The sequence below is a fragment of the Pollachius pollachius genome (genome assembly GCF_949987615.1).
Source record: "Pollachius pollachius genome assembly, chromosome: 4".
Classification (NCBI taxonomy): Eukaryota; Metazoa; Chordata; class Actinopteri; order Gadiformes; family Gadidae; genus Pollachius; species Pollachius pollachius.
In genome coordinates this window covers 23,531,239-23,545,982 of record NC_136937.1, presented here as the reverse complement: position 1 = coordinate 23,545,982, position 14,744 = coordinate 23,531,239, and the positions used below count along the sequence as shown (strand labels likewise).

The 14,744-nt window shown below is 47.7% G+C and overlaps 1 protein-coding gene across 1 annotated transcript in view; it reads right to left on the bottom strand.

The window, feature by feature from the left end:
- Window positions 1–14,744, bottom strand: part of obsl1a (obscurin like cytoskeletal adaptor 1a) — a gene marked incomplete at its 5' end in the record, with an annotated part of 31,668 nt that overhangs the window by 1,373 nt on the left and 15,551 nt on the right. The window contains 13 exons of the mRNA XM_079734246.1: window positions 449–715; window positions 1,414–1,518; window positions 1,996–2,157; window positions 3,899–4,052; window positions 4,771–4,883; window positions 6,432–6,698; window positions 7,718–7,984; window positions 8,431–8,700; window positions 9,295–9,561; window positions 12,466–12,735; window positions 13,157–13,432; window positions 13,596–13,871; window positions 14,435–14,713. Of these exons, the coding sequence (XP_079590372.1) occupies window positions 449–715; window positions 1,414–1,518; window positions 1,996–2,157; window positions 3,899–4,052; window positions 4,771–4,883; window positions 6,432–6,698; window positions 7,718–7,984; window positions 8,431–8,700; window positions 9,295–9,561; window positions 12,466–12,735; window positions 13,157–13,432; window positions 13,596–13,871; window positions 14,435–14,713 (2,973 nt within the window). The remainder of the gene's footprint in view (window positions 1–448; window positions 716–1,413; window positions 1,519–1,995; window positions 2,158–3,898; window positions 4,053–4,770; window positions 4,884–6,431; window positions 6,699–7,717; window positions 7,985–8,430; window positions 8,701–9,294; window positions 9,562–12,465; window positions 12,736–13,156; window positions 13,433–13,595; window positions 13,872–14,434; window positions 14,714–14,744) is intronic.

The window sequence follows — 14,744 nt, the reverse complement described above, 5'->3', positions numbered from 1 at the left end:
GAGTCTGTATGTAGGGGTCTTTGCATACAGCAGAGGGCATCGTTTGCCTAGTTTTTGTCGTGTACTCTCAGAAGTTTTTTAAGAGACTTTTATTTTACAGTTTGTTAGAAAAAGTTATGTTTAGGTTACATTTAAGATCCCGTCAAAGTTTTTATACTAATTTAGAAATTAAATAATTAATCCTGGTTAGTTTGTAAATTAACTATTATGTTTTTATGCAATATGAAATGATTATGAAACACAAATTACTAAATGTAAGGTCTAAGTAAGTTTAGTAATGAAGCTAGTAATGAAAAATGTTGTGATGAAGTGAGAGTGGTTAAGTTTTTGTATTTGTGTATTTGCCATAACACTTGTAATGTGAATCCTATGTGTCTGGGTCACATAGGGTCCTGTCTAGTGTCTTCCCTAGAAAAAAACGGAAGCATAAAAACAACAATAAACGTGCCTTCCACCAGAAGCTGGGCCTCGGAGCTGTGCTTGCCCACCTCCACGCGGTAGCGGCCCTCGTCCCCCAGCGCCACCTGTTGGATGACCAGGCGGTGCGAGCAGCCGTCGGCCAGCAACTCCAGCCGCTCGCTGGGCTCCAGCGCCACGCCACCGCGGTACCAGGCGGCGGTTGCGCGCGGCGTGGACACGGTGCACTCGAGGATGACCCGGTGCTTCTCCAGCGCTGTGCGGTCACGCAGCGGCTTCACGATGGACACCGGGAGCTCTGGGGGTCAGAGAGGAGAGGACGGGGGACAGTGGTTAGGTAGCGCGTCGCCCCACGGCGAAAATACACCACTCCTGGGAACTAGGATAGATTCCTTCCTGATACGTTTCGATGGAAGTTTTGAGTCTACGAGAAAAGTTCTATGAAAGAAACCCATTACTTCTTTCTTGACTGTTTCTCAAAAAAATCGGTTTGACTGCCAGCAGGCCAAACTGGTACTTGGTTTGATCCTCAAAGTCCACCACTTAAACTTTTGACCTACCTATTACTACAATTCAATTTATTTATCCAAGTAGTTGCCTTGAATTCAGATCCATGTAATTGGGAGCAGGGAGGGGTAAGGGGGCATCTTGATTGACATTGGGGATCTATCTGCGGCTAAATAACTTTAATGTAAATCATAGGAAATCACTTTAAAAAATGAAGCGCTAAATAAATGACTAAACACTAATTAACTACTAATGACTATTAGCCCAAAAGGCATAGGGTTCGATCCCCAATGTTTGCAACCTAACCTTTAGCTCTCACCTGCTTGTTAGAGCCAGGGTAGACAACTTGGTTTGCTTTAAACCGATAATCCCACCCCCCTCCAATCGGGCCTCCCTCCAAAGCCACTCCCCCAAAACACACGACTAGCTCGCTAGCGACAGGTACATGCCTCCCTTCCACGAGACTAGGCCATGGGTTCTGGGACCTACCCTGAACCTCCAGGTAGGCGGTGGACTCCACGTCCTTGGCGACGAAGCGGATCTCTCCCGAGTCGTCCGCGGTGACATTGCAGATCAACAGGAAGTGCTTCGTCCCTTGGGTGAGTGGGGGGGGGGGGGGGGGGGGGGGGGTTTCTTTACTCAGCTTGTTTATTTTCTTAGAACCCTGCAAACCTTTAATTCCTCAATTTAAATCTATACTGTTTATAGTTTAGATGAGAATAATTTGATAAGGGGTTGAACACGTTTGTTTAGGGGAACTCACATGAAAAGACACAACAACATACAACAATTCACAAAATATCTAAGATCTAAGTGCACTAATATAGAATGATATATTTGTATGGAAGATGTATTTGATTATATCAGACTGGACACTTCCTCTAGACTGCATAACATTAGCCTCATAGCATAATTGCTTATACATATTTAATAAAAAAAAAACAGATGAATATAATATAAACTATGCTTCGTATAATGTGTGTTAATCGTCCCAGAAGAGATTCTCAGCCGCTCGGCCGGTGTTGATCCTAAAGGTCTGACGCCGCTCTGAACTTCAGGGTGGATTCTGACCTTCGGTGCGGGTCTTGACGGTGCTGGTGGGCCGGATCTTGTGGCCGTCCTTCCACCACTCGCCGCCGACCTGCTCCAGGGACACCTCGCACATGAAGACCGCGTTCTGGTCCTCCACCACGCACAGGTCCTCCAGCTCCTGTAAGATCTCCATAGCATGTTCTGATCCAGAGGAGAGAGAAGAGAGGAGAGAGTGGTCAAGGACAAAGGAGAGAGGAGAGGGGGCACAAGGAGAGAGGAGGGAGGAGAGAGGAGAGGGGGAAAAAGGAGAGAGGAGAGAGAGGAGGGGGCAAAAGGAGAGAGGAGTGAGTATACAGGGAGAGAGGTGAGAGGGAACAAGGAGAGAAGAGAGAGTGGTCAAGGAGAGAGGGCACAAGGAGAGAGGAGAGAGTGCACATGGGAGAGGGAGCAGGATGGTTAAGCAGCGTTTCTTGCTACCTTGGGTTCGGGACCCCTCTCAGATTGGCCTGATATGCATATGCTGTAGATATTTGATGGTGCATTATCATTTGTTTATGAACTAACTGAGCAAACGACTACGGATCACTTCCAGGTTGCGGTGGGACGCAGGGGGCGCCGGAACCTATGAGGCCGTGAGTCCAATGGCAACCCAACTTTTCGTGTAAAATATAAAGATTTCGTTTCTTAGTAATGATTTTGCCTAATATTGCTACTGGTGGTATAGTCGGGGTAGTAGTGGTGAAACAAGTGACCGAGTGGATGATTGATACGGGAGCGAGTGCATTATAGGGAACGGAAGACGCGCAGTCGGGAAGACTGTTTGTGACTGGCAAATGGTGTTTTATCAGAAAATAGTTTGGCCACAGACTAGCAGAAACCTTCAGAGCACATAGGACTACAAAAGATGTACTAAAAAATTAAATTGTAGTTTTTGACACTAGTCAAGTCACACGTGGAAAAGCGTAAACTTTCCGAACTAATAAGAGCTGCTGTGGGTGAGCTGTCATCATGCATTAACAAAAAATGAGCACCTGGCTATAGCCCAGATTTCTAAGAAAATGTCCTTCATTTTCTAGGCTACAAAAGGATAAATTATTTGGTTAAAGCTAAAGTGAGGGAGGCTGGGTCCTTTGTGCTTCATTCATTTCACCATGTAGCTCTGTTCTGCGGAGAATGTAGCCTAAAATAGGCTACCACCTCGTTAAGTTCATTGCGCCAGGTTGAGATGGGAAATGTTGGTTATTGCGTGTTACGCCCTAAACACAGCCATGACTGACAATTGATTGTAAAGCATTATTTCTTATGGCAAAATCATTAATTGGTCAAAACAATCTCAGAGCTGGAGCCACCACGGCACTTATGTCAGGGAATTCCCCCCGTTATCAAAGTATCACACTGCTCATCTCAGACTGTCAGACCCAAAATCTCACTTCCTGCATGTTTGTCACCGCCCCTCGTCCTCATTGCCTTCATCACTTTTCTTTTTTCTCCAATACCAAGCCTGCAGCTTTGGCTAGTCTAAATACTGGCATATACCCATGCACGCGCATTTGGCCCCCCCAGCACTGAAATAATGCTGGGGGGGCCACGTTTGCACGTCCCAGTGGACGTGCAAACGTCCACTGGGACGTTGACATAGCGGGAAGATGTGGATAGGGATTAAAATGGTGGAAGCAGATGCGATTTATAAGGAAGAATTTGTCTTGTTCCAAAATGAACACCTGACACCAGCCAGTGGTGGATAGATTGGACTATTGGCAGGTAAAAGATAGTAAATCAGCAATTGTCTTTCCATTCTGGCAGGTAAAAAGAGGGAATACTTTCACAAACTGTATTTATAAATCACGTTCACGTCTTTGACAGGAGCGCTAAGCTCACCATCATGTCATTGAACTGAATGACACCTCCACCCACAACAGGCCTCGAACCCCGCCCTGCCTACCGTAGACCTCCAGGCAGCAGGAGGTGCCGATGTCCCCGGCGTCGCAGCGGTAGGTGCCGGCGTCGGCCAGCGAGGCTTCCAGCAGCTGGCAGTACCTCTTCCTCCCCATTGAGTAGATCCGGCAGTTCTTCCCTGGCTTCAGATCCACCTCACCCTAGTCGACAGGAACAGAGGTGGACGTTTATTTTGTTAGGGTTAGAGTTTAGGGTTTAGGGTTAGGGTAAGGGCTTTTATCCAAAGTGACTTACAGTGAATTCAGATGCACGTCATTAAGGAGCACATGGGAGCTTACAGATTGTTTGAAGACTTTGGAGAACAAACCCAGTCCCTTCTGGTATGGTTATGGTTAGTTGCACACCCTTAACCCTACTACCCTATCCTTCCTTTAAACACAGAACCTGGATCCATCATGTTCCCTTTGACAAGGAGCAAGGTGGGAAATTATAAGATTAATCTATTGCAAGGTTGATTCATAATAACACGTTATCCATATCTTTAATACTATTGGATACTGTTACAACCCCCAAGTCTAGGGGATTGAGTGGGTAGAATAAAGCTAACTCAAACAGGAACAATTTTCCTTAAGGATCCTTCTTTTAAAAAATGGTGGAAAATACAGCGAGTACATTTTATGCATTGCCGGTTTTGTGTCCCAATAAAAAGCTAAATATTGCTGTTAAAATAGCCCACTTCAAGAGCAGATGACAATGCCCTAGGCTGCTTTTTTATAAGTTAGGCCATAAACTTAACGATTGCCCTCGTAAATCAGGAGGTCTGCATGTTGTTGGCGCCCCCTAGTGGGGGCCAGGCCACACAGGTGGAGAACGGCTTTGCTTTCAGGTGGCAGCAGACGGTTAGGTGTTATTCTTTACCTTGAGCCACTTGACCTCCACGTTCTGTCTGGAAAACTCACACTCCAGGGGCACCGGAGATCCCTCCTCCACGCGGACGTCTGCCAGCTTCTTCACCAACGACACCGGCGTCTCTGTTGAGCATCGGAGACATCCGTCAAACGGGTGCCAGTAAATCACCACCACTGTCAGTGTGTCTCATCTGGAAGAACTCGGAGGCTTTACCACAGCATTCCTACATCTTAGGGTTCAATGGCAATTTGTCCCACTTTTCCCACCTGGGAGTGATAAACAACCATCTTATCTTATCTGATTTTGTTTTTTTCACTCTGTTCCCTTTCCCTCTCTCAAGTTCCAACTTGCGTTTCCAAATCTTTGTAATGTGCAGCGAAGTTAAAGAGGAAACTAGGGTAGGTAAGCCTCAACACCAAACTGTCACTCTGATGGTAATCATGTTCATCCATGTTATGTCAACATAACAAGATCTATAGGCATTCAGGATTTAAACAGTGTTGGTATTTTTGGGATTTCTTCATTGTGGGAAACTGAACAAGAATAAAAAATCATAGAGGAAAGTTCCCTGGATTGATGTACTCTTCGGTTTTATTCTTGAGAAATTTTATTGTTCATATATTTACAATGGAGCTGCAATAGAAAAGTGACCTTACAGGTTTATTTTGTATGCTTTTCCATTGACTGTTTTATTAATATTCTTGTATTTTATGATTTTATTTAAGTTGTAACTTCGTGGTTCTCTATTCTCTCATTGGTTCTCCTGTTTGTTATGTTAAGGGTTCCTAGACCTCTCATTGGGTGGCACCTTGGTTCTCAGCTCTCTCATGGTTCCAAGTTTTCTCATTGGTTCTCAGGCCTCTCATTGGTTCCCTCATTGGTTCTCAGCCCTCTCATTGGTTCTCAGCCCTCTAATTGGTTCCCTCATTGGTTCTCAGCCCTCGCATTGGTTCTCTCATTGATTCTCAGCCATCTGATTGGTTCTCAGCCCTCTCTTTGGTTCCCTCATTGGTTCTCAGCCCTCTCATTGGTTCTCAGCCATCTCATTGGTTCCCTCATTGGTTCTCAGCGCTCATTGGTTCCCTCATCAGTTCGCAGCCCTCTCATTGGTTCTCAGCCCTCTCATTGATTCTCATTTTGTCTCTCATTGGTTCTCAGCCCTATCATTGGTTCTCAGCCCTCTCATTGGTTCTCTCATTTATTCTCAGCCCTCTCATTGGTTCCCTTATTGGTTCACAGCCCTCTCATTGGTTCTCTCATTGGTTCTCAGCCCTTTTATTCCTTCTCTCATTTGTTCTCAGCCCTATCATTGGTTCTCAGCCCTTTCATTGGTTCTCAGCCCTCTCATTGGTTCTCTCATTGATTCTCAGCCCTCTCATTGGTTTCCTCATTGGTTCTCAGCCCTATCATTGGTTCTCAGCCCTATCATTGATTCTCAGCCCTCTTATTGGTCCTCAGCCCTCTCATTGGTTCCCTAATTGGTTCTCAGCCCTCTCATTGGTTCTCAGCCCTGTCATTGGTTCTCTCATTGATTCTCAGCCCTCTCATTGGTTCCCTCATTGGTTCTCAGCGCTCTCATTGGTTCCCTCATTGGTTCTCAGCCCTCTCATTGGTTCTCAGCCCTCTCATTGGTTCCCTCCTTGGTTCCCAGCGCTCCCATTGGTCCTCACCTTTGACGGTGAGCCGGGCGGAGGTGCGGACGCCCTCCCCTGAGAACATGATGGTGCCGCTGTCCTCCAGCGTCAGGTTGGAAAGGGTCAGGCCGTGCACCAGCCCGTTGGTGCTGACGCGCCATTGGTTGTTTGGCTTGACGCGGATGCCGTCCTTCTGCCACACCCCCTCCACGTCGGCGTGCGACAGCTCCACCTCAAAGGACGCCGTCTCCCGCTCAAAGGTCTCCTGGTCACCCAGAGCCTTGTGGACAGAGATCTTACGAGCTGACGGGGAAGACGGAGGACAGGTTGTTGTTCAGTGACAGGTGTTGGACCTTGTAGATGACCGCCCATATATGGCAGTGGAAACTATATTCACAAAGACTGGATCATATGGTCCTACTCCCAGCTAAAGGATTCTGGGTTCAAATCCCAGTGGATGACCTGTAGGACCCCTTGAGCAATATGTCGTAACCCCCACTCCCCATGTATCAGAATTCACTGCAAGATGCTTAAAGGTCCCATGACATGCCACCAGGTGTGGTGTGATTAGCCGTTACAAGCCGTTTTGGAAATCTGCCCCTTATGACATCACAGGTGGGGGTGTCCACCTGGATGTGTGACGGATAAATGAGCAACGTTTGCTACAGTCCTACTGGGTAGGCTGGTAGACTGATCTATCCTGCACACATCTAGGTGGACACGCCCGCCTGTGATGTCATAAGGGGCCGATTTCCAAAACGGCTTGTAACGGCTAATACATGGTGTGTTTGTGTGTGTGCGTGTGTGTAATCTGGACATAGTACTAATAGACAGGTGATGGTTTAAAAGGGGACGAACAAAAAAATGACCTCAATATTGTATTACAGCATAACAGCATTTCAACACCTTGTTTTTTGGCAAACAGTGGCGAGCTCAGTTATTCGTAGCAGCCTCGGCATTGTGTTCTATCGAGAATTAATACTGAGGAGATACAGTCTGAACCTAAAGTAAGTGCAGTAAGTGAATAGCTATATAGCTAAATGCTACAGCTAAATGCTACAGCTAAATGCTATTACTGAAGGCTACTGCTGAAGGTTATTGCTTACCACCAAACGAGGCCATTGCGCTTGCGAGAAAAAGCGCAATGGTATACCTAAATGATCTTGCTACATGCTATACCTAAATTCTCTTGCTAAATGGCATTGCTAATCCTGAATGCTATGGCTTAATGCTATAGCTAGTGCATTTACTAAATGCTATAGCTAAATTCCAATGCTAAATGTGCGTTCCAGCCTGTAAGCCATAGTGTGCCTCCGACTCACGCTCCACGTTGAGCTTGACCTGCGTGCGGTCGTGCAGCGTCTCGCAGCGATACGTGCCGCGGTCCGCCAGGCTCAGGTTGCGGACCGTCAGGCGCCGTGTGCGTCCATCTTGCGCCAGCGCGTGCCGGAGTCCCGGCTGGATGACCACGCCCTGACGCATCCACTGCACCTCACCCGTGTCCAGGCTCACCTCCGTCTCCAGGACCGCCTCGCCAAACTCCTCCCCCATCACAGCCTCCATCCGCCTGGTGAACATCACCTGGGCCTCTGGGCCGGGAGAGAGACAGCATTAAAGGCCTGAGACACCGTGTACTGTGTCTCTGGGAGAGAGACAACATTAGAGCCCTGAGGCACTGTGTCTCTGGGCGGGAGAGAGACAACATTGAGGACCTGAAGCACTAGCATGTGCAGCACTGTCACTTTGTCTTCTACAAAAGCGACTTCTGCAATGTTATCCGAAACCAACTATTTTGATTTCTGAAGCTTTTCAAGCGGCCAAATGGCTAAAAAGCATTTGGCTGCTCCATCCATCCATTCATCAGGTAATAGGCTAATCGACTTCACACAACACATCGTTTCAGTACTAATTTAGCACTAATTAAGCACTGATTCAGCACTAATACAGCGCTGATTCAGCCCAAGTTAAATTCTGAACCACACACAGCGAACGTGGCTCCTCCCCACCCATCCATTCCCCCCCCCCCCCCCCTCACCCTGCACTTTGAGGCTGGCCCTGCTCATCACACCCTCCGCCTCCGCCGTGATGCGCGAGTTGTCCAGGATCTGACACTTCTTGATCACCAGGGTGTGGCAAAGGCCGTTGCTGCTGGCCTGGAAGCGGTCGCCGGCGGCGATGGCCTCGTTGTCCATGAGCCAGACCAGCTGCACGTCCTCGGGGGACACCACGCACTTGAAGGTGGCGTCCTCGCCCTCCAGCACCGTGGTGTTGTGGAGCTCCGTGAGGAACTCCACCACCCGCGGCACTGGGAGGTGGAGGAGGAGGAGGAGCAGAATGAGGGGGGGGGGGGAGGAGTTGGAGGGGGAGGAGGGGGAGGACATGGAGGAGGAGGAGCAGAATGAGGGGGAGGATGAGGAGAGGGAGGGGAAGGAAGTGGAGAAGAAGGACAAGGAGCAGAAGAATGAGGAGGAGTAGGAGGAGGAGAAGGACATGGAGGAGGAATAGAATGATAAGGAGGAGGAGGATCAGAAGGGAGCTGAATGTTATTGGTCGAGTACAAAAAAGTCTTATTTCATCCGTCATGTGTTCCACTAACTATGCAACATTAAACAACCTTCAGGGAGAAGCTCTAATATCTTGTTTTCTGAAAGTGTTCCACGTCTGTTAGAAGATATTAACACCCTGACTTCACCTGGTTCAATGTTCATCTAAACAACCATTAACATCTGGTGGCCCACAACGTCAACTAAATCAAATCATACTAATTAAACGGGAAAGTTGCACACAATGGATTAAAACCCTTCCCCACTACCCTAGTGGGAGCCTCAGTGGGACCCCCCTTCAGCCAAGACGGGCAGCTCTAGGGGAACCCCTCCATCAGACTCTGACCACTGCTTACTTTCCACGGTGAGGGTGGCGACGGTGCGGTCGTCCAGGGACTCGCAGACGTACTCCCCGGCGTCCTCGGCGGTGAGCCGGTGGATGGTCAGGCTGCGCTCCATCCCATCGGCCCGCACGGAGAACCGCCGGCCCGGCACCACCTCCACGCCGTTCCTCAGCCACTGGACGTCGGCCTTGGGCCGGCACACCTCGCAGCGCAGGGTGACCATGCCGTCAGCGTGCGCCACCGTGTCTCGCAGCGGCGTCAGGAACTTGATCCTCATTCCTGGGGAGGGAAAGGGGTCAGGGTCCATCGGTCAGGGAGTGGGGAGAGACCCGAGGGTCTGGACTGTGTCTATATACAGATATACAGATACTGGCTTTGTGTTTGTGCTTGTTTTACTTGTTTTAGGAAACACTCTTAAATCGGTTGAGGTCTCAAGGTCTCACGTCTTTAAAGGGGACATATTATGAAAACAATGTTTTTCCTGGGATTTGGGGTGTTGTTTTGGGTCTCTGGTGCTCCCACACGAATTCAAATTTTGAAAAAAGTCTGTACATGATTTTTTGAGTGAGATATGCATATCTGAAAGTACCCCGCCTACAGTTACCAAACGAGCGAGTCAGTTTCGGCGCCCCCTCCTAGGTAGGAAGGGGGCACAGTTGAATATTACCTCCCACTTCCCCACTCCCCTCCAATCAGAGCATAGCTAAGATTTTGTGGACCAGCAGACGAGCAGCTCTGGCGCGGGGCAGCTCCGGCGCGGGGCAGCTCCGGCAGCTCAGCTCCCGGAGTACAATCCCTTTCTCCTTCATGTCGCGGTTCATGGACTTCAGAGAATCAAGGCCAAAGTTCCTTTCCCCCAATTCTTCTCAACCATGGCCGAGATATCCCCCACAACGAGTCTTTACTTGTTGTGGAAGTACCAGATACGTCAGACGCAGTCTTTATGATTCATAATATCATCCGAGGCACACATAGCTTTTGGCCATGATATTAGATATAATATTATATAAATACCATAAATACCTATAATATTATTATTATTATTATTATTATTATTATTATTATTATTATTATTATTATTATAAATATTGTATTTTATAGATATAGAGCTCCAGGAGTCCGGAAAAGGGCAACAATCTCTTCACCTCCATGCTGTGGTTCAGTCTGACAGCTCATTGGTCAATGGGAAGCAGCTCATTTACATTAAAGCTACAGACACCAGAAACAGCGCATTCTGAAGAGACTGAAACAGAAGGGAATAGCGGTAGGCGAGGTTTCTTTTCCTAAAAGCTATTTCCAGCAAACAGCTTCAAAAAACATGTTTTCTGGAGCTCAAATACTATGTTTGCTTTGTCTCCTTTAACCATTGCAATGTGTTGTTGAATTTTTTATTTTAAATGGGCCAATAGTGATCAAAACATATTTTTGGTGCCTGAAAAATCGATACGTCCAACTCAAAGGAGCAGAGAGGGAGATCAATGAAATAAGCAGACGGTAGTAATGCGCGATATAAACGATATACGATATAAACGATAAAGAAATGGCCTACGATAGAGATTGTAATTCTATCGCTCTATCGCGATAATGCATGGTGATGACGCAAAATACAATGTTTAATTTTTGGTTTGGTGCAATTCCTTTTCACATTGCAATTTTCGCAACAGTGCCAGAATTCGTCAACAAACCTGCATGTGTGCAAAGAACGTTAACCCATTTGTACGGCTGCTGTGCGGCGCAACATTGTATCTAGTAGATACAATGTTGCTCCGCGCAGCAGGTACAAATGGGTTAATGGTAAACACGCATTGATGCGCAATCCGGTCGTAAAGGTAAACACGCACAGATGCGTGATCCGGTCTGAATGGGTTAAATCATTGGACAAAAAGGTCTGGGGCGTTGTAAAGCGTTAAAGAAAAAGGGGGGGGGGGGGGAAGCACCGGTGAAAGTCAACAATCATGGATATCCAGCGTGATATACATTGATCTGCGGACTGGTCCAACTCCTTCTCCCTCATCCTGACTCGGAATGTGTTAAATGCATCGGCATTTTTAAGTTATGTTTTCCAGCATACTTTTTACTTGCTTTTGTCGGACCGTCGGGTGGTGGCTCAACATGGAGCAAAGAGGAGACGGAATGTCTTTTGGATATCGGACCCAAATATCGAGACGTTCCGTCTCCTCTTTGCTCCATGTTGAGCAACGTCTCCGAGACCACCTCTCCAGCTGGGTCAACCTCCTTTTGATGGTTAAAAATATCACGTAATCGACGAAAATCTTAACAATCAATGATCGATCATCAATTAATCATGCCCATCCCTAATTGTCAGTACAGTGTTCCTTATCTAGAAAGACACCCGTTTTTCCTGTTCTCTGCATCTTGGGTGGCATTTAAGAACCAAGGACTTAAACTAAGTGTAGTGCCTTTTAGAATGGTTTGCACTAAAGGAAAGAAACCCAATACTAATTTTATTTATCTGCAACATTATGTTGTATGATTACAGTGTTTCACAATAAATGTTCTCGAAATGACATACTATATTTCTCTTTTTTTTAAATACATTTAGCAGTTTGGCTTTCCTTAGGGTCTATGTAACCTGTTCTGAAACGGTTATTTTATGACATTATCGCAAGAGGCTGCAATGTATATCGCAATATGGATTTTAGGCCATATCGCCCATCTCTAGCAGACGGTTCATTTTTCTTAGTCCAATACTGACTCTGACCTAAATAATCAAAACAAACACTGGGGCGAACATGGCCTCCGACATTGACCATCATAAATGATCAAACCATAACAGAGAAAGGTTCCACCAATGCTAGTAAATACTGAGCAGTCCCAGATTGACCCAGACCATAGCTATCACAAACCAGCATAAACTAGTCAACCATAACAAACGGGTTCTGCTGGTAAATAATGAACAGTCCTGCTAGCGATCCCCCGGGACCTACCTTTGACCAGCCGGCTGAAGTGGATCTGGTCCTTGAGGAGGACCTACCTTTGACCAGCAGGCTGAGGTGGATCTGGTCCGTGAGGAGGACAAACCTTTGACCAGCAGGCTGAAGTGGATCTGGTCCGTGAGGAGGACCTACCTTTGACAAGCAGGCTGAAGTGGATCTGGTCCGTGAGGAGGACCTACCTTTGACAAGCAGGCTGAAGTGGATCTGGTCCGTGAGGAGGACTTACCTTTGACCAGTAGGCTGAAGTGGATCTGGTCCAAGCCGACGTCGCAGGTGTACTCCCCAGCGTCCGAGCGCCGCAGCGGTTCGATGGTCAGTGTGCGCGTGTTCCCGTCCACGGCGTGGTGGAAGCGCTCGCCCTCGACGCTGGTCCAGTCCCGGAGCCAGCGCACCGCGGCCGTCTCCTTGGAGACCACCCCGGTCAGGGAGACACTTTCGGCCTCGTAGCCCGTCAACACCACATCCTCCTTCTTGTCCACGAAGGTGACCGGAGGCTCTGCACCGGAGGAACAGGCAGCACGTTTAGTTTGGTCATGTCAAGCTGGTTTAACCAGTTGGTTTGAAGGGCGATTTCTACGTCAACCCTTCGAACTCGAGGCCGTTCATAGTACTTTACAAAAAAGAAATCCCGTTTAAAAACATTAAATTAACGTTAAATAACAATACAATGGAGGGAAGGACTCCACTGGCATTTATAGACACACACACAGAAACACAGAAACAAACGAAAAAACTAGCTGCTCTAGCTTGTGTAACCAATGATTCCTCAATGCAGCTTTGAACCCGTGACCCGACCCCGGATAAGCAGTTTGAAGATGAGGATGAGAGGAGGATGAGAGCTTCCAACCTTGAGATCAAAACGCTAACATTTCTGAGTATACACACACACACACACACGTTTGACTCCGGGGGGCTACCTTGGATCCGCACGATGCTGACCATCTTGTCATCCATGGCGTCGCACACATACTTCCCGGAGTCAGCCGCCTGGACGTTGGAGACGATGATCTTGCGCAGTGTGCCGGAGGTCTGGATGACGGTGCGTTCGTCGCCGGTCAGCTGCCGCTCGTTGCAGTACCACTGGACAGGCGCGTTGGCCCGGGACACCTCGCAGGCCAGGATCAGGTCCTCCCCGGAGACCATCTCCTGGTAGTCGGCCACGTCCGAGTTCCCCACGATGGCGACCCGCGGCTCTGGGCAGGGGGGGGCACAGGAGGTCCAGGTCAGTTTGGGGTTTGCCAGATGTTTACCAGCACTTGAAATTGACATAACTTTTACATTGACATGACCTGAAAGAAGGTAAAGTTTGGTGACATTAAAATGAACATCAAGATTATGAACATAGATCAGGTTTACCCTCCACGGTCACCAGGAAGGTGACAGTGTCGTCGACCACGTCCAGGACGTACTCCCCGCCGTCGGCCAGCTCTGCGCTGAGGATCACCAGCGAGCGGAAGGCCCCTTCCTCCTCCTGGCAGAAGCGCTCGTCGTCCTCCACGCGGCGGCCATCTTTGTACCAGGTGGTGACGGCGTCGGCCCGCGAGAGCTCGCACTCCAGCTCCATGTCGTCGGAGACAGTGAACATCAGCTCCCGCTTCATCTCCACCTTCTTCAGGATCCTCACCGGGGCCTCTGGGGACGGGGAACCACTCAGGTCAGGAGATAGGCCAGAAAAGTTCATATTTATACAAATAATATGGATCAATGGGAGGGAAGCTGAAAGTCTGCTTTCATTAATAAATGTACTTTTTATTTTTAATATAATAATTCTAATGTCAGTAGACAACAGACTCAATAGGAGAGATGCTAATATTAGCTTAACCACTAATGAATACATTTAAGAGGTATTATAAAATGTAATAATTAATATGTCAGTAAACAATACACTGAATAGGGAAATAGCGTATATTATGATAACTATGAGTTAATATGTTGTGTATATGAATATAATTATTGAATTAATGAAATTTAACTTATAAACAAAAAATGGAGATGGAACAAGATACTCTTTAATAAAGATATAGATACAATATCAGTTCACAATTGTCAGTACTACAAGACAGACGCTACGCTATCCCTCCTAAAGAATGTTAAATGTTTTCTCAACTATTTTACAAATGACTATGTTATTATGTTATTATTATATTGTAATATAGTAGTAGCCATAGCAATAACAGCTTTCAGTTTGGTTTCACCTGTAATGTTGACCGGGAAGTCCATCACGTTGTCAACGGCGTCGCAGGTGTATTTCCCAGAATCCCCTGGGGCTGGGGAGAGGAGTGTCAGGCGACGGATCAGCCCGTCTTCAGCAATGGTGACGTTGGCGCTCTCCTGGATCTCCAGTCCGTCCAGCAGCCAGCGGACCACGGCACCGAGGCGGGACACCTGGACCTCCAGGACCAGTGGCTCCCCGGAGATGCCCTCCAGCCTCTCGCCAGAGCCCCCCCTGGTAGAGGCCAGCTTCACTGGCGGCTCTGAGGAGGCCCGGAGACGGCGTTTACATTT